The sequence below is a fragment of the Bos indicus x Bos taurus genome, chromosome X, assembly GCF_003369695.1.
Source record: "Bos indicus x Bos taurus breed Angus x Brahman F1 hybrid chromosome X, Bos_hybrid_MaternalHap_v2.0, whole genome shotgun sequence".
Classification (NCBI taxonomy): domain Eukaryota; kingdom Metazoa; phylum Chordata; class Mammalia; order Artiodactyla; family Bovidae; genus Bos; species Bos indicus x Bos taurus.
The window spans coordinates 19,593,417-19,612,957 of NC_040105.1; the positions used below are offsets into that span (position 1 = coordinate 19,593,417).

At 42.4% G+C, this 19,541-nt stretch overlaps 1 protein-coding gene across 1 annotated transcript in view; it reads right to left on the minus strand.

The window, feature by feature from the left end:
* SMPX (small muscle protein X-linked) overlaps nucleotides 1-11,206 on the minus strand; it is a 53,405-nt gene extending 42,199 nt beyond the window's left edge. The window contains exons 1-2 of the mRNA XM_027534530.1: nucleotides 10,926-11,206; nucleotides 7,281-7,337 (exon numbers count right to left, since the gene is read on the minus strand). Of these exons, the coding sequence (XP_027390331.1) occupies nucleotides 7,281-7,319 (39 nt within the window). The 5' untranslated portion in view covers nucleotides 7,320-7,337; nucleotides 10,926-11,206. The remainder of the gene's footprint in view (nucleotides 1-7,280; nucleotides 7,338-10,925) is intronic.
* Nucleotides 11,207-19,541: the final 8,335 nt, after the last annotated feature.

A 19,541-nucleotide genomic window follows, 5' to 3' on the forward strand; every position in this document is an offset into this window, starting at 1 on the left:
ATTCACTACTCAAAATGGGTTTGGAATATGAGCTACATTTTTATGAAAGAGTAAATAAACATAGAAATCAATGACCTTGGGTTGATATAAGGTTGGACTTCCTTCTTTATATAGATTCTGCATAAATGTAAAGGAAGTGGGCTTTTATTTTTCTTTTGTAACACATTCTCTAGCATTTTTTCCGTCCTTGAGATGCATTCATCTTAGATATTTTTAAATATGCCTCTGACACAGCAGACCCACTGCATCACTTTCCCAAGCTATACATAATTTGTTACATCCTCAAAGTCGGGAATGGAAAAAATCTACTAGATCATCTTTTGCCAGAACAGGATACAGTTCCCTGATAATAGACCTATCTGATGTGAAATGAATACTACACTTGATCTCACCAGGTAAAGTAAAGCTGAAAGAATTCCCTGTAAGTTAATTCCACCAGTCCCTTAATTATTTGTATTGTTCTCCTGCTTGGCTCCGGGCTTTGAGCCCGAGAATTCTGGAAACAGTATTCCCTCCAAAGCCACTCCTGTGTGACTTACAATGCAGTGACATCTTTACCCAGTGGGCTGGGTTCTGATCGCTGCCAGCCACTGAGTGCTGACAATCGCACTCCACTTTGCTTTCCAGAGCCATTGTCCTCTGATCTCCCCCTCCTTTTGGTCCCCACTCCATCTCTCTTTTTAGTCTTCAGGCTTTGGGAGTTTCCTCCCATTGCGTATTTGTTTCAGATGACTCCCTGTGGGTTCTAGCTTTCATTTTCAGAAGTTTCCAGCAGCTCCTGCCAGAATCTATAGCATCCCCCATGCCTTTCTCCCATCCCGCGTGTAGAAGAACCCCTACAGGGTTGCATTTTGCAGTATTTCTTCCTGAGCTTTCCTATTCTTACATCCTAGTCCTTCTCTGAATGGAGCAGGGTATGGCATTTTGAGATTTCTAGCATCTTCACAGAATTTCAGAAAGAGATGTGTTTTACCTATATCTAACTAAAAACTAAGATTTCTTATTTAATGTATTAGCCCAAATTAGGAAGTCAGACAGACACACACACACACACACACACACACATACATACACCATCTAAAATATATTCAACCCATTTTAAAATAAAATTCTATATCACTGGAATACATAACTTCTTTGTCTGTAGAGATTCTTGAAATGTGAAATGGATTCAGAATACACAAAACTTTCCCACTCAACACCATTTTGAGAAACTCCCACTCAGCCCCAGTTCTTCACTCATGATGTTTCAAATTGAAAGGTTTTTTTCCCCGCTCTGTTCTCAACACTTTTTGTTCTCTTCAATAATTTCCTGAGTGACTCAACCGTAGTCTTGTCATCCAGGGAAAAGCAGATATCAAGAATGTACTGTACAGCTATTAAGATAATGTGTACAATTGGTTGGAGGTAGGTTATGTTTCTGATGTACTTGTGAATGTCAGCCTCAAAAAATGACATCTTTTCGTCAGTATATGGCTGTTTGCCTCATGTCACCAATATGGAGCCCTGGGCAGAGCAGCAAAGATCACCAGCTGGAAGTAGCTCTAGAGTCAAATTGCTCCATTTTAAGTTCTGGCTGCACTTCAAAGAAACCAGCATTGGAAATCATAAACAATGGATTACAGTGGTTTACTTAAGAAAGGAACAGTAGATCCAAGGTCAAAAGAAAAACGTGGTAGATGAAAATTCGTTTTTTTCTCTTTTACAAATTTAAATAAAATAGTAAAGAAAGGTATGTATCATCATTATTATTTTTAGCTTTCATAAATATATTTGATTAACTGACAAACCATGGGTGGTGATAGTCTCTTCCTTTGTACCAAGGACTGTCATATACCTGAAATCTTTTTTTAAACTGAAAATTGTACATGGGATTAGAGTCCCTAACACCTGTCTGTAATTCTTTTTGTCGGGCTGTTTTCTTCTTCCATGGAGCCCTTATGCCCTGGGCAATGGAGTGTGGAAGAGCAATGGTAATGGATGGGGAAAGAAAAGACGTACTAAAACTAGGGGCATCAAGATATTCTGTTCTACACATGGATTGGGTGATAATGGAAACTTCCCATGGTAAGAGGCCACACACCAACTAATGATTCAAGGCTCATACAATCATTCCTCTAAAATGTATGATAAAGAAGTTAGGTCTAGTTTCACAAGCAGCTTGATTAAATCAGTTAAGCAGAGTGGTAGGATTCAGTGGCCATGGTCATTTGTATTTCCAGACCACGTTTGTCACTGAGTTACTGTACTTTGTACTTTTCACTCCTAGCCAACTTACATGTAAGGTGACTTTAATCAGTGTAAACTGTTAGCTGCTTATGCTGAAATGCTGATAGCCGTTCTGCATGTCAGTTTGAGGGCTTTAAAAGGGAGGATTCAGCATCTATAAAACGGTAATTCTCTCTCCAGTAGCCTTGGTCAGTATGATTACCTTTCAGATAGTCTGCTCCCACCCCTCCATCCTTATTCTGTGTGCCAAGGTGGAGATGGTAAGCAATGAGACTGGACAGTTTTGCAGGGTGGTTCCTGACATGGGCTTTGGGATTAAGCAAGTTGGGTTCAGCTCCTGACTCTTCAACTCACGTGCTGTGTGATTTTGAGTGAGTGCTTTTGCTTCTCCAAACCTTTCATTACAATCCATGGAAATCCCATTGCATTGTGCCAAGTACATAGTAAACCCGGAAGAAACTGTGACTATTATAATCATCCTAATAATAAACCTTAGAAATTAGTCTCAAGAAGTTCATAGATCATATGGTAGTTCTATTTTTAGTTTTTTGAGGAACCTCCATACTGTCCTTTTAATAACTATCTGTAATGTTGAAATATCTGAAATATCTGTAATGTTGTCCTTTATGGTGTCTGTAATGGTCAAGATCAAATTGTGAAAGGTAATAGCTATTACTATTTTAAGCTAATAGGTTTTTCAGTGTTTTTGTGTAGTAATGATTAACCTGTAAGTGTGACTTCCAAAGTGATTTAAGGCAGACTGGCATACAACAAAGGGATATAAGTAAATTCGACCAAAGTAAAAAGTTTGTAGACTGTTAGAGGCTGGACAGAGGCTTACAGGTCATTTAATGCAGCATCACTCCCACCCAGCCCCCATGCCCTTTGCAGCTCACAAGGACCATGGGGGCGTGAAGTCACAGAGCCCAGCTATGACTAGGATACAGGACTCTTTTCCATTCAACCATGAAACTCTCAGATCTCGTGGGAAAGGACAATAATACTCTACTCACTTTGATCATCAATGGAGAAAAAGGGCCATTGATGACCCAGAGAACATTGGCTCTCAGTGGGCTGAGGCTCCAGGGAGGCCCCATGATACCTTCCAAAGGGGGTGTGTTCAGGAGGCAGGGGAAAGACAGGCATGTGCTGCCAGTGGTCATTGTCACTTGGTCTCATTAGACTTAGTGAACAGATCGCTGATGGGGTTAGATTTCCCGGCAGTTCTAGCTTGCCCCACCACCTGTCACGTCACATTCTTTCATCTGAAAGTGTCAGATCCACCGTGCCTAGTGTGCTGAGGTTACCTTGGTTGCAACTCCATTCCCATCAACAGTGGGGTTTAAGAAGCAGACTACAGAGTACAAAACCAGGGTCAGCAAACGACAGCCCATGGGCCAAATCCATCCTGCCACCTGTTTTTGCAAAGAAATTTTCACTGACACATAGCCACCCCCATTCACTTGTATATTGCCTATGGCTGCCTTTGTGCTGTCACAGTAGAGTTGAGTAGTGCTACAGAGACCCAGTGATCTGTAAATCTTGAAGTATTCACTATTTGGTTCTTTACAGAAGAGGTGGGCCACCATCCAGTCCAGAACCTTATCAGCTGCTTGGAAGACTAAGGCCCTCTCCAGGCTATGGAAGGATTAACTGATTTATTCAGGATATTTTTATGCCCCTGGCATAAATGAGATTTCATTAATACAGTTGAAAGAAATGTAGACTTAGAATCTTCTTATAATTCAAACACAGTCTCTTCTTCAATGTGAATGTGAAAGACAACTATCCATGTCCTCTAAGGGTGGGTCTCATGGGAGGAGATGGAAGCAGCTGAAGAGAAAGCAAGGCCATTCCATGCATTACTTGGATAATTGGAAGAACCATCTCTTAAGGACTTTGTGCGCTGTAAACCAGGCACTTGCCGTACATTATTTTGTGTATTCATTATAACAATCCCATTCAGTAGTATGATTGTCCTTATTTTACAGAAGGATAAACTAAGGATAACTAAGGTCACAGAGTGAGTGAATGGCCAGGTAGAGATCTGTAACCATTTGGCCTCATGTTGTCTAAAGCACATAGGTACAGTAATTCAATTACCTATGCCTGACTGCTAGAAGTATGGTTGACAGTGGCTTCAACTTGCTCAATCCAGACAAAATAGAGATCTAGCCATTACTTCTAGAAGTTTGCACTGAAAAATACTATCCTACAAGATACTCATTTCAAAGGTCCAATATGTTTAAAAAGTATTGCATATATCACTGCCTTCTTGGAAATTGCAAAGTTATTAGCAAGTTATGGACTCTGAGAAATCCTGCAGTAAGGATCCTATTCAACTTTGCTTAGTGCAGTGTTTCCAAACACTTTTTCATGAAACTTTTTAATTAACAGCATCTCACAAAACAACTCTTCCAAGAGACACACTTTGGGAACCACATGATTACAATGATGATGATTGATAATAATGGCTAATATTTATTGAGCAGTTGCAATAAGCCATGGATTGACCTAGGCATTTACACATATGGATTCATTTAACCCTCACAACAACCCTATGAGCTCACATGTGATGAATTCCCCACTTGACAGATGAGGAAACCGAGGCACAAAAAGGATGAAATAAGTTGCCCAGTCACATAGTCCTGGAGACCATGAGCCCCTCAAACTCCAGGATCAGGTTTCAATTCATCTTTGCATAGCTGACACTTCGTATAGTGACTGGAACAAAGCATGCGCCCAGAATATGACAGCTGAACTGGATTAGAGATAAGAGCCTAATAAAAAGAAGTGGCTAGAGTGTGTTGAATAGAATATTTAAGATCTTTAGTATTTATACAACGAGGGCACTCCCTCATCAGTTGAGGTTTCTATTTGTTCTGCATAAGACCATACCCTAGATAATGTTCCTACAATAAAGCATTTTGTACTGTGTAAACATTTTCATATTTTATTTAATAGACCCTACTTTAGGTTAATGTGAGATGATAGGAAAATATCAGATAGTGCAGATCCTATTTAACCACAAGAAATAAAATTTCCTTTGAAGGGGCATTAAATTAGGCTTTCTGTCTGGCACAAAATACATTGAAAGAGGTGATACCACATCCATAAGGAAGTACTGTATTGCCTTTGTTGGTAGAGTAGATGGATTTTTTTAATTTTTATTTTTATTTTTTAACACATAAAACATTTTGTATTGGAGTATAGCTGATTAGCAGTGTTGTGATAGTTTCAGGTGAACAGTGAAGGGACTCAGCCACACATATACACGTATCCTAGATGGATTTTTTAAAAATGCAGTATAACAACAGCTATTATGAACAGTCAATGAGAGTTTTTTTAAATATTACAGACCTAAAAATATATCAAGGTCAAAATTAATAGAATACTGATGAGTTTTCATTGTAGATTTGAGGGAGGCTAGGAAGCACTAAGGAAGAAAAATCAACACATTTTCAGCTGTAAAAGGAAAAGAAGAAAAGGCAGACTGAGAGACTATGTTTTTATGTTCTGCAAAATAAAAAGGAAATTTTGTTTAGTACTTCAAGAGCTTCAAGTGCAGTGATTAAATGGTATTATTTTTTGTCACTTTAATGTAGAGCATAGAGCATTCCTGAATGATTATTATAATAACAGTTTGACCCTTAAGGAGGGCTTACTATACTGTTTTAAGCATCTTCTGTGTGCAGCCCAGAAGGTGTTTTAAGCATCACCAGGTGCAGCAGGTGAGTGCTGTTACCTGTTTACAGATGTGGAAACAGTACAAAATGGATTAAGGGTTGAAGCTCCAGTAATCTCTGGCTTCACAGCTTGTACCAGTAACAGCTACACACACTGGGTAACACTGACAGTTCAAAGGCTCAAGGATGCCTATGGGCCTGGGAGGCAAAATGAAGTCTACTACCAGTGTGGGGTACATCAGAGACTCATCAGGTGTACACCGGAGGGCAAGCATGGCAATGCAAAGTTGATTCCTGGCCGATAGGCCCTTCCTGGGTGGTTTGTTCTGTGACAGGTTTTCTGAGGTTATTATACATCTTGCCACTTAAGGACCCCCTCCACTTAAGGCTATGCATTATCATGACAGGTAAAGATACATCCCTCCACCCACTTCCACCACCTGTGTGTGCTAGGATCCTTCACCTCACAACCTGACCACATACATGTCCCTTCAACATACAGTCAGTTGCTTATGAACAGGTGTATGTGTGATTGTGCATCAGACCCCAAGTATTCAGGAGCTGCCATATGCTCTGCAGTATTCATGAAAGTCCAGGAAAAAAAAAAGTTTAAAAGTTCCATTAGAGAAAGTACAGATAACTCCATTTTGATGGAAAGGAAAGATGGAATTTTGCACAATAAAGCATTGTGCCCAGCATCTCAGGGTGGGAGCCATTTGAGAGTTAAACACTGAGCTCTTAAGACAAATAACAAATTTAGTATTGAGTCAAAACAAATACTAAAAGCTTTCTCTGTAATTGTGTTTGGGCTCCAAAATGCCTGCTTCCCCCTCCCCTTATTGTAGGTAACACTTAAGTCTGTTGAAGCAATCAAAGAATTTGTTTGCTGGGAGGGCATGAGGAGACATAATAGAATACAGACTTTAAAAGATAAACGCCCAAGCCTTGGGAAGAACACTTGACAAGAAAAGGATGTTTTTCAAGAACCATGTATTCTGAACAGATGGGTTGACAATGGATCTAAAAATGAAAATGGAATTTTAAAATTTCTATCAATGAGCATATCAAAAACTTACACATCAAAAAACATATCAAAAACATGTGCACTACATTTTTGTAGAAGGCCGTTTAATTCTCATTCATAAACTTTGAGTCCCTTACAATTATGCATATTTACACAGAAACAGCTTCTCCCTTCTCAGCTGTATATTACCAGCCTTTTTTCTTCCTGAATTGTACCTTATACAAGTCTTTCTTCTCTCTGTGAAGTTAATCATCAGGTGGGTGAACGATCACAGAAAGTCTGATTTATTAAGCAAACAGGCTGGAAGTTGCTGATGCGAACACGCAAATGTGTCTACTCACCTGGATGGCTCTGACATTGGAAACTGGCTGTTTCGACATACTGACGCGGTCTTATCCCTAAAAAAACAAGTAAGAAACTGTTAGAGGTGGTGGCGTTCAGATTCTCAGGAGTGATAAATTTGAATTTGACTCATGATTCAGCTGGGCAGTCACCCCTTTCACTGGCCATATATTCTTTCAGTCTCAGTTTCCGGTTACTTAGAGACTCTCCTTCCTCAGGCCTCAGGGACAGGGAACACTAGAGCACTGGATAAATCATTCAGGAGGAGAAATGCTGAGATGCCTTGCCCCTGATGCTCCTGATAGGCAATCAGAAACTTGAAAGGCGCTATCATCTCCTTCCCTGCCCTCCTGCCCTCCTGCCCAGAACGGCAAAGCAAAGAGGTTGTGGGAATAAAACACCTTTGTTTGGGGCCTCGGAAGCTTTCTGGTTGAAACTGAACTTTTGATCTGAACTGAGTTGTTGCCAGGGCTGTGCAGTCAGTCCATGGGGAGCGCCTCCCCTGCGTCAAACACCCAAGGAGAAATGGCCCATACTTCATTCCTATTACTGCGATGCTCTCTGCTTGCTGGGCACGTATCTGTTCCAACCAGAGACCTGGGGGCCGCATCTCCCTGCTCTGTGTGTCCAGAGCCTGGGCTCTGTAAACCCAGCAGCTCGCAAGCAAGCTTCACCTCTGTCTTCTTTGCTTTTAATGAAACACTCTCTGGAAGCACATAGGACTTACATGATGGTGTCAGATCCCCAAGGTGAAGCAGTGCTTCCTTCTGAAAGGACCTTTGCTTTCTTTCAGTTGAAGACCTGACTTTGAGCCCAGTGACTAGTGGTCGTGGTCTACTGGGTTCAGGGAGCAGGGAACAGCCCAGCTCTGTACATGTGTTGTCTTAGCTTGGTCTATTAAATATGACAGGGAAAAGTGGTAAAGTTTGAAATTCAGTGAATTAAAAACATGCTGCTTTTTAAACCCCAAACTGTAAACTGGGTTGATTAGCATTTCCTCAATTGACTGATGTAAGAGTGTGGGTTACTGGTGAGTAATTGAACACAGCAGTGCCTGCATTTGCCACAAGTCCAATGTCACCTGAACTATGTCAGTCAGCATCCTGGGGCCCATTTCCTCTTCTTTAAATTTTACCTGCTTCACAGGTTGTGGTAAGAATCAAAATGACATAAGGGCCCTGAAAATGCCTTGTGAAGTATATAAAGGCATGATGCAAGTATTTATTGTTTTATTGCCATTGCTTTTAGCTGGAGACCTTTAGTTCTTTACTGCTATACAGTTTTAATACAGAGTAAGAATTGCGATAGTGATGCCCCACAACACTTTAGAAATAAAGGATCTGAGAACTCTGAAAAAAATCTTCAAAGTGTTAGGCTCTATTATATGAAGTTAAATCATTACATTATTTTTTAAACTCTCGTAAATAGTACATGCAACTATATGGTCTTTGGAATCACATACCTGAAAACAATGGGTTTTTTTTTTTTAAAGTTCTACCTGAATGTTTTGGTAATATACAGATATAGCCACCATGCATAAGGGTCTAGGTAGAATTATTTTCAATATGGTTAAAAAAATTAAAGAGCTATCACAAATCGAACAATCAGGAATGCATTTTGCTCTGTAATATGTTTCAGATAGATTGCTATCTTTTCTGCAGTGTAAAAAAGTCAATGAAGGATTTAAAATTTTTGGATCTAGGACACAAAGCTCAATTTCAAAAAGAAAAGCTTCGTAGTTTAATATTTAATGTTTCTATTCCTCAAAAGCTATTAGAAGTCAGGCAAAGCAATAATTCTCACAGGACTTTAAATATCTCATCCTATAGCATTCTCTATAGGTGTACAATTAAAGTTTAACTATTAACACTTGAGAACTTTAAAAAATGTATGTCAGTTTGAAATGTGGGGATTAGGAATTTATTTATGTTGTTAAAATAACAAGTTAAAATGTGAAAAAAATAAGGCAATGAATGATTGCATTTGTACTGGATGGTTTTTTTTTTAATTAGACTGATTTTGTTTTTTGCTAAACTGGATTCGTTGTGTGTTGTGGACCCCTCAGCCTAACGGATGGCTATTCCTCGGGCCTTGTCTCCAATATAGCTTTGGTATAACCTTATTTGCATACAGATTCCTTCTCAACATATATGTCAGTCTGAGAGAGAGACACCTCTAGAAAGTTGGTCAGATCCAGCTCTAATTCCTTGCAAACAGGCAGATAACGTTCGTGTTCATCAGTTCTGCAGCCCATCCTGCTGTCCTCATTATTCTCAGAGAAATCAGGGCAAAGCACACTGGTGAATAAAAATAGACAGTGTTCCCTGGCTCTTTCATGGCCCTGCGTTCACCTCCATTAGGGATGCAGGGTGTAGAATGCACCTTCCTTCTGTTTCTGCATGCTGCATCCCGGGCCCCCAAAAAGAGAGCTGTGCCTTAGATGTACAACTCCATTCACATCGGGACCACAGCTTTGCATCCAAGGAGACACTCTTTAGAGTACCTCTATTACTGCGTCTCCTAGTTCTGGCTTCAGTTGAAGAACACAGACAGTTTGACCAGGAGTGTATGGACTTTTACAAAGCCTGTATCATAATGGAAATGCTTGCCAGTTTAGCACGGTTGAATTTTCCTGGCGCTTGTGCAAGTCTGTGGGGATCTTTAATGGTCTATACGCTGAGTCATGAACAGTATTCCTCAGCTGGTATTTGATTGGACAGCATCTATATCTGACTTCTAAATAAGACTCTTTCATGTACTAAACATTTGTCAACATTAATAGTACTAATTTAAGAAGAAGGGAGTCAGAGGAAAATAAATCAATATACGGAGAGAGGGGGCTTTGTTCTTTTTAAAGGTCAATTAAGTGGCTACAGCTCAGTCTCACAGGGAATTATCTTCTGTCCTGCAGCTAAAAATAATTCCCAAGAAGGGTGCAGAAAGATGTTCAGCTGTCCAAACTAACTCTTTATTCAACTGTGCATGAGATGTGCCGAGAGGAAGAGGCAGTCCGCGTGCCACGCATCAGCCTCTGGTGCCCACACAGAGAGACAGGGTTGCTGCCCTCTCTGCTGGGTCTGGAGAACCCTGTGATCGAAGGGTGGCTTTCGAAAAGACAGTATTAACAGTTCTATAAGTTGATACAACTTTATCACTGAGGTCAAGCCTGGCACTTAGGGAGAAGAGAAAAGCGTTTTAAACTTGTAATGTGTTAACAGCTCTGGCAATGATTTGTGTTCAGGTAAACCAAAGAGCTAGCATCATAGCTTTTCTCTGCCCTTAGTTCTCCTAATTATTTCTAGGCTTACAGCTTGAGTCGGGTCTGCAGCTGATCAACTGGAACCCTGGCCATAAGAATCAAAATGACAGTGTTCAGGGTCAGAGTCATCTTAGCTGGACCGTGAAAATTTTCTTCAAGTCACTATCAATGAAAACTACTTTTAGTTCAATATTCTTTCAACCTCCCCACCCTCCGAACAATTTAGAAAACAGAAGCAGCAACATAACCAGTGGAGAGTGAATTTACAAGGAAGTTACACCCTCTAGTTACAAGCCTACAAAGTTAGAAGTAGCCACTTCAAGTTAGGTAGCCAGGGAATTTCTTTCAGAAAACCCGGTTGCCCAAGGTGAGTCCTCCTGCTTACCTGCTTTATGCACTTGTTTCCTGCCTGAGGAAAGTCCCAGGCAGCCAGGTACAAGAACAAGGCTCCTCAGTGAGTGGAAGGGACGCCGGGTGTCCTCTGAGCTGTGATCTCGGTTCCGATGCTTTTCATGTGGCTGAAATAGCTCAAGCGATCTGTGCTTCACCCGGTACTGAGAGCTGCTCCCAGCTCGGGGCTGGAGGGGAACTCGGTTTAAGGATAAGTGTTAAAGAGAATTCCTGTCATAGTTCACAGTTGTTCTTCCTAAATATAGAGTTTGATACAAGCCATACGCTGCCTCCAAAAGGCTTGACCGTGCTGAAAGCAGGGCTCAAATGTCAGCCGGAAGGTGGCTCTGGAATCTTACTGCCCTCCTCATCTTCCAGAAGATGCTGGCTGCGTTTTCTCACAAATTCTGAGGGGGCACAGGCAAGTTTGAAAAGTAGGAAAAGTTTCTATCTTTAGCTTTATTACCCAGAGGCCAGAAGACCGGGAGTGTTGAATAAAAAATTGGAGAGAGGCAGCACAAGCGCCAAGCAGTGTTTGAGTCCTCGCTTGGTCACCGAGGAGCTGAGAAAGTTACTTCAGAATCAGCACTCAGTCTGATTACAATGAACTATAAAACACCGTCCTTTTTGTAGGTCAAAACTGGTCACAGATTGACAAACTCGTGTGCTTCCAAGGCCCAGAGTCTCTCTCTGCTCAATTGCCTCTACTCATGGCAATGACTATAGCCTTACAATATGTGAGGCAACAGAACAAAACAAAAGAGAAAATATCTATTTTATGTATGACAAAGGCCAGGACCAGGTATCAGACAAAACACTTTTTAAAGAGAACACTGCCAAATCCTAAAAAATATGCTCATTAGTTTTAGCACTACTTTTCTTTTCTTTTTTTACTTCTCTAGTCTCTAAAATTACCTTGGAACTTCTCTGGCAGTCCAGTGGTTAAGACTCCACCTTCCAATGACCTTCATTGGAAGTGAGTTCAATCCCTGGTTGGAAAACTAAGGTCCCACAGGCCACAGGGTGCAGCCAAAAAATTTTAAACATAGTAATACAAAATAAAATTACCTTTACACAGAACTCCCCTTCAGTAGAAGGATTAAGCAGTGGACTCACTCATCATTCATCCAGTTATAAGTGAGGGATGTCTGAGTCCATGGCAGCACAGTCAAGCTGCAACCATCTACTACCTGTCCTCTCATTACATAAGATGAAGAAGCTCCAGTCTATATGAGCCCCTAAAGTAGCATGTCTGTTCTCTGCAGCTGAATGTATTCCCAATACTTGATTTCAGGTCAGTAAAGAGAAAATCAACTTTCCAGTAGCTAAGGAAGTCAGCAGATCATTGTGGATCATCTCAGTTTGGGGCTCACCAATTAACTTCTGTTCATGTGCTGTTTAAAAGAACTATGTCTTCAAAAGTCAGTTTAGACATCATACTTTGAGGTTTTGTGGCACCAAAAGTGAATTCTTTATACACTGGGAAAGAGATTAGGGTGAAAGTCAGTCAGTCATGTCCAACTCTTTGTGACCCCATGGACTATAATAGTCCATGGAATTCTCCAGGCCAGAATACTGGAGTGGGTAGCCTTTCCCTTCTCCAGGGGTTCTTCCCATCCCAGGGATCGAACCCAGGTCTCCCACATTGCAGGCTGATTCTTTACCAGCTGAGCCACAAGGAAAGCCCATACTTCCTGAGATTAGGGTAGGCACCTTAATATTTCCCCAGATGTTTGGATGTTCCTCTGCGTTCAGAGCTCTTCCCCAGACACTAGGTGGCGTCACTCCATGAATGAACAACAATGAGCCATTTTTGACACCTTGCCCTGCAGTCATCCCATAAATTTTGCCCCCAGTGACCCCTCAGTAGCTCCTCCTGTTGTTTATGTGAAGGAAAGTGCTCCTGGCAGCAGTGCCTTGTACACAAGGCTGACCCAACATGGACGTGGCTGCCTCTGTGGAAAGAACTGAGGTAAGCTGCATAATCGGGGCTTCTTTATTCAGAAATGACAGAAACGCAAAGTAAGCTAGTTTAAGCCATGAGGAGGCGTGGCAGACACCGTTGATGTCTTTCTCAATATTGCTGTACCCACTGAGCTCTGCAGCTGTAGACATTCCTCAGTACACTGTCAGCTTCACACCTCAAAAGCCGAAATCTCTCTGCTTCTCTACATTGGAGCTCTCTCCATCTCCACGGCAGGTTGCCTGGGTGTGCTACAGCCGTGACCCAGAATTGCTGGGGAGCAGACACCCCTAGGGACTAACCTCAGCCAATGGAGATGCCAGTTGGTGATAAATGCCCCACCTCCCCATCCTCTGGTGGAATGATGGTGAAATGTGGTCTAGTTTCCAGAGGTCCCCAGCAGGACTGAGCCCCCGTTGTCCACAGCAGCAAGTGACTCGCTCATTATTACACTCTTACTGGTTTTTTCCTTTCCCTGTCTCACTTCAATCCCTCACTTATGTTCTCTGGGATCACCACCCAAACAGACCACCAAATAGACAAGTCCAGGTCTTTGTCTCCACGTCTAGATTTGAGGCAACCCAAACCACCACAAGGGGGTCACTGGGAAAGCTTCATATTGTGACAGGAAGCGCAAAGTGCTTCTTTGGTGCTCACACTTAGTTGCCCCGCGGCATGTGGGAAAGGCATGAGGTGCAGGTGGGCCTCAGAAATAACGGAGAAGGAATGTTTGTGTTGAATGTCCTATGCTTCTACTAAGCACCAGCACTGTCCTATCCCCACCATCCCTGGGGAGAAAACTGAGTAAGCATATGTTCCTGCCTGCAGAGCTTACAAGAGGGAGTCGGTGGTGGACAAAGCTGAGTAAACAAGATAACCCCTGTTAAGTAATATGAAAACAAAAGACTGAAGAAGAGAAACTGGGGCAGAGGGTGAGTGGCATCTCTGTAATAAGAACTGAGATTGATAGGGTGAGAAAAGAACACTTTAGGCAGAGGAAGCTGAAGGTGCAAAGGCCCTGAGGTGGGAAAGTATGTTTCCAGAACTCTCAGTAAAACAGTGCCGCCTAAACATGGAGAAGGTGGCATGACATGAGGTGAGATAGAGGCAGAGGCCAGCAGGGCCTTTGTAGGCCATTTTGGCAACAGGTGCTGGTTTTCTTAGTGTAGTAGGAATCCTTGGAAGGTTTTTTGTTTTTGTTTTGGCTGCACTGGGTCTTCATTGCAGTATGCTGGTTTTTCTTATTGCGTTGCACAGGCTCTCAAATTATGGTGTGCAGGCTTGGTTGCCCTGCAGCATGTGGGCCCTGAGTTCTCCAACCAAGTATCAAATCTACATCCCCTGCACTGGAAGGTGGATTCTTAACCACTGGACCACAAGGGCAGCCCCACTGGAAGGTTTTAAGCAGTGTAGTTGTTTGGTTTGAGCTTTGATGAGCTCATATCACTGCTATGTGGAGAATAAACTGTAATAGAATAAGCAAGGAAGAGGGGAGAATATTTAAAAGGCTAGAGATGATGGTGGCCTGGACAAAGCTGTTGGTGATGGAGATAAAGACAAGAAGAGAGGTTCAAAGTGTATTTTAGTAGTAGAGTCAAATATGTCCTTGCTTACGGATTGGATGTGGGAGAATGGAGAAGAGGAATCCAGGTTTTAGACTTGGATCATGAGGTGTGAAGGAATGTGGTCAGTGGGTGACAAGTGAAGGTAGCAGCCTCAATAATGAGGTTCACATCTAAAGAACTCGACGCAAGGCTTGGCACATAGCAAGCTCTTAAGATGGGGCATGAAGAATTGAAAGCCATTCTTGCCTCACAGAGAAGTGCTTCAATGGATTGAGGGGGTGCTTCAAAAACTAGATCACTGCAGGTTGTAGCATGAAGGGTTGAGGCAGCAAGTGGACTCATCTCTTCTAGACCCTTGATGAAGAACAGAGAAAAAGGATAGTGGCTGGCTTTGGAGATCTCCAATATGGAGAGAATTTTTTCAGCTGTATCTTGTTTCAGTCTGAGCAATATTTAAACATGTTTAGAAGCCAAGGTGCAGAGGTTGACAAGGGTCAAGCAAAGGGATGAAATCTTGCCTCTAGAGGTGGGAACAAATGTTCTTCCCACTGAGGAGGCGCTAAAAGGGAAGGTTGAGACTGAGAAGTTTGTAAGAGGGTCTGTGCACTTGGAGGAGGAGGCATGGGGAGAAGCGAGGCCACCTGCTGGCGGCCTCAACTTTCCAAAGGTCTTACAGAGGATAGATACCAGGTGTAATGAACAAAAAGCTCAAAGTACTGCTTAGCAGGTGCAGGGTCCAGTTGGGTTTGGAAACCTCACTGCCTCAGAGACAGCCATCCATCAACATGGTGACTGTACTAAAGAACACACATCTCCCGTTGGGCTTCCCCCAGAAGCAGATCTTGAAATCAGGATTTGTGCACAAGTGATTTATTGACTAAGTGTTTCAGGACTTCCTGGCAGTCTGGTGGTTAAGACTTTGCCGCCCAATGCAGGGGCACGGGTTCCATCCCTAGTTGGGGAGCTACATGCCTCGTGGCCAAAAAACTGAAACATAGAAACAGAAAGAGTATTATAACAAATTCAATAAAGACTTTAAAAATGGTCCACATAAAAAATAATCTTTAAAAAAGAAAAAGTGTTCCCAGGAAGACTGGGGAACATTGGAGCAATCTCAAGCCCCACAGAAGGTGTCTTCTGTCTGATCCTTCAGGGGAGTCTAGAGTATAAGTTTCACCATAAAGCTTTGCTCTAACCTGGGAGAAGGAGTGAGGCTGTCATATTCTTGTACCTGTCTATCATTGGGAAAGGGCTGCCCAGACACACAAATTCCCAGGGACTCTGGCTCTCCTTGTGGGTGTGTGTCCTCAGTCATGTCCCACTCCTTGAGACTCCATGGACTGTAGCACACCAGGCTCCTCTATCCATGGGATTCTTCAGGCAAGAATACTGGAGTGGGTTGCCACGTCCTTTTCCAGGGGATCTTCGTGACCCCAGGATCAAACCCATGTCTCCTATGTCCCCTGAATTTCAGGCAAATTCTTTACCACTGAGCCATCGGGGAAGCCCCTGGCTCTCCTTACCAGCTGCTCCAGAAGCTCTAGGGCAGGCCTCCAAAACAGAGCTAGGATGATGGAAGCGAATGCCCACTGAAGCCAAGAGCAGGTAACAAATTGGGAAAGGACTGGAGGGCGTCTGGGCTGAGCTTGGTTATTATCTGCCCCAACCCAGCAGTCCATTATGGAACATGGTTTATGGTGGTTTAGTCACTAAGTCGTGTCCGACTCTTTCGACCCCATGGACTGTAGCCTGCTAGGCTCCTCTGTCCATGGAATTCTCCAGGCAAGAATACTGAGGTGGGTTGCCATTTCCTTCTCCAGAGGATCTTCCCAACCCAGGGATCGAACCTGGGTTTCCTGCACTGCAGGCAGATTCTTTACCAACTGAGCTATGAAGGAAGCCCCATTATGGAACATAGGCCTCATCAAAGTTGTTCTGAACTACATTGGCATCTAGTCTCTAAAAACCCTAATTTATTTGGAACAATCTTATAAAGTTATATGATTGCAATGTTGAACACTTCTGTTTCTTGTTAGTCATTTTCTAATGAGTGTTGAAATGGACTATTTTTGCAGGGTTTTGGCAGTTTACAGAAGTATTTAGACTTAACATTTTCCTGCATTGTCATACAAAACCTCTATAAGCTGGCTTTTTTTTCAAAAATGAGGTAACTGTAGTCCCTTTGGTGACATGTAGTAGAGGAGGGATGGTCCTCCTCTAGAGTCTGAAGCAGAAACAGTAGCCACCTGGCATATGTACCAGCGATCTGGAATGTTACAGAAACGTCAGGCTGCTGCCTGTGTGCTCTTGAACACAATTTTTACCCAGCTCGAATTTTACCCATCGTCAGGATCTGTAAAACTGGAGAGAATCACAGTGATACCACATACTATGCAGGACAATTTCCTAGCTCCTTTCCCTCCTGCTCTGCAAAGCTTTTGTTTCTAAATGAGAACCATAAACATAAATGAGACAATAAATTTGTAAACATTTGGATCCTCCTAGAGGGAAAGAGGGTAAAACTCGAACTTAAAGCAGGTCACAGAGGCAATGCTGTGAGTTGAGCCAGTGTCTCCTCTTCCTGGCACACAGCACATGATATGGTCCAGGCTTGCACTGGGGTCATGCGGCCACGTTCCGGCCAGTAGGATGTGGGCCCAGTTACTGTAAATCAGCGCTCCTCAAACTGTGGTCCATGCAGTAGTGCCCATTTGCAAACTGTACGTTACCAGTTTGCAGTGAGTGAATACAGAAATGTAAAAGTAGGCAATTAGGGACTTTGACAGCAATTTGATATTGCCACTGCATCCAAGCAGCATTTCCTTTTTCTAGTCATTCATTTTTGTGAAAGTATTGGTCCATGATAGGTTAAACTTTTTTAAAAACTTGGTCCTTGGATAGTTTGAGAAACACTTCTGTGAGCCATTCCAGGCCTCACCCTTTAAAACATCTTGTGCCATCCAGGAAGGTTTCTTCCTCCTCCATAGCAACCTTAGAAGCCACTGGTCCTAAATGTCATCGCTACAGGATGAAAAAGGATCACCAGACGCACACCAGGTTATGACATGAGTGAGAGAGAAATATTTACTATGTAAAGCTACAGAAATGTGGACATGTTAGTGACACATAACTTAGGATTGTTTGATTCTTAAAAGGAATAATTGCCCTCATTCTGGAAGTTGGACCAGCTGGGGCCAGGGGACCCACTTGGATGCCCTTTGTCGGGGATGGCTGGAAGGCTGGCTTAGTTGGGACTGTCAACCAGAATATCCACATGTAGCCTCTGCAGGATGATAGCGTCAGGTTAGTTGGCTTCTTAACCTGGAGGTTCAGGGTTCCAAGAGCAGGTAATCCAGGGAAAAGGACAGAAGCTGCATGGCATTTTATTACCTAACCTTGGAAGTCATGTAGCCTCACTCCTGCTGTACTGCTGGCTGAAGCAGTCACAACCCCATACAGATCAGGGGAAGGAGACATGGACCTCTGTCTCTGCGTGGGAGGATTGTCACAAAATTTCAGGTCGTACTTTAAAACTGCCTTACTATGATTATAATTGGGGGCTCTGGTTCCAGATATCTTGTATTTCCTTCAAACCACCTGACCCCAAGCCTTCTCCATAGCAGATACTCACTAAATGTGTGTTGATGATCGTAGAGGGGAAAGCTAGGAAGATTGCTCCTGTTTTGAGGATAACTGAGTCTGTTCATGGGAATTTGAGTTCATGGATTCTAAGACGCACTTCTTTCACATTTTAACATCTCTGAAATTGGCACTTGTTAAAATTTATGGCATCTTATAATGATGTTTATTAGCAGGGCTTTTTCTTTCTTGAGTACGTAAGATAACCGTGTGTCGTCCAACCAGTAGCTTGTTAGATGAAATATAGTAAACGTCAAGGACTCAATATCTACTCAGTGGAGCCTTAGCTAATGAGAAGTAACAAGAGGAAAGGAAATTATGGGGAAATGCCTACACTCTCTGCAATGAAACTGATGAGCAAAGAAAGACGGCCAGATGGAGAGCCAGCAATCACTGCAGTAAGATATTCCTAATGCTGTAAGGAACCCAAAAGGGCGTCATGTCCAAACTCTGCCCAGTGGCTGCCCCACCACCACACTTGCTCCGTATCTATGCAGTCTCTGGGCCCACACCCTCCACCCACTGTGCTGTAACAGAAAATATTAATACCTTGGACAGCGGCCAGTTGAGGTTCAAATTTGGGCTCTGTCATTTCCCTCTCGGAATTATAATTTCTTCATCTGCAAAATGAAGTGAGCTAGTGGAAACAGAGCACAGGGCTAGGCACGTAGTAGGTGATGCACCAATGGTATTTTTTTCTTTTCTTGTGATTAACTCTCCCATCATTTCCAACTAGTTTATTTTCTGCAAGTCTTGAGATAATCCTCTTTATTACTTTGTAGACCATGAGTCTTTGATTTATTAAAACTATTGAGAATATTCTCATACTGTTTAAAATCCTAATCCCAGGTCTGAAGAATCAGACAAAATAGCTCCATATTAACCTTAGAAACATTGCCATCAAGTCACCCACAGCCTGACCTCCCACCCTTCCTGGAGGTTTTCACAGCTGTCTCATTAAGTCATTCAAAGTAAGGAGAAAATAACATATAAAAGAGGCTCCTAGTCCAAAGGAAGAAAGCCTAAATTCACTCATGTATTCATTCAGCCTAACAGCAAATATTTTTGAGCATCTACCACGCACCTCAAACTGCAGTAAGTCATGAAAACACATGAAACACTCATAGAACCCATCCATACAGAGTTCACAGTCTGTGAAGGAGACTGATACTAAATACAAAGTTATTACAAAGGGGGTGGATGCACTCAAGTTAGAGAAACCTAATCTAGTTGGGGAACCAGGTTTAGATATGATTATTAAAAGCACCCACAGAGAACTTGTGGGCAGGTAGTTAATTTGGGAAGCAATCCTTAAGAACAGGAACAAGGGAGTGGGGAGAATGAGATGGAAAGACTCTTGTAAAAGCCAATGAAGGATGCCATAGTGGGCAATTTGCCTTTGTGGGCAACTGAGGTTGAATCCTTCTGGGGACCCTGCAAGAAA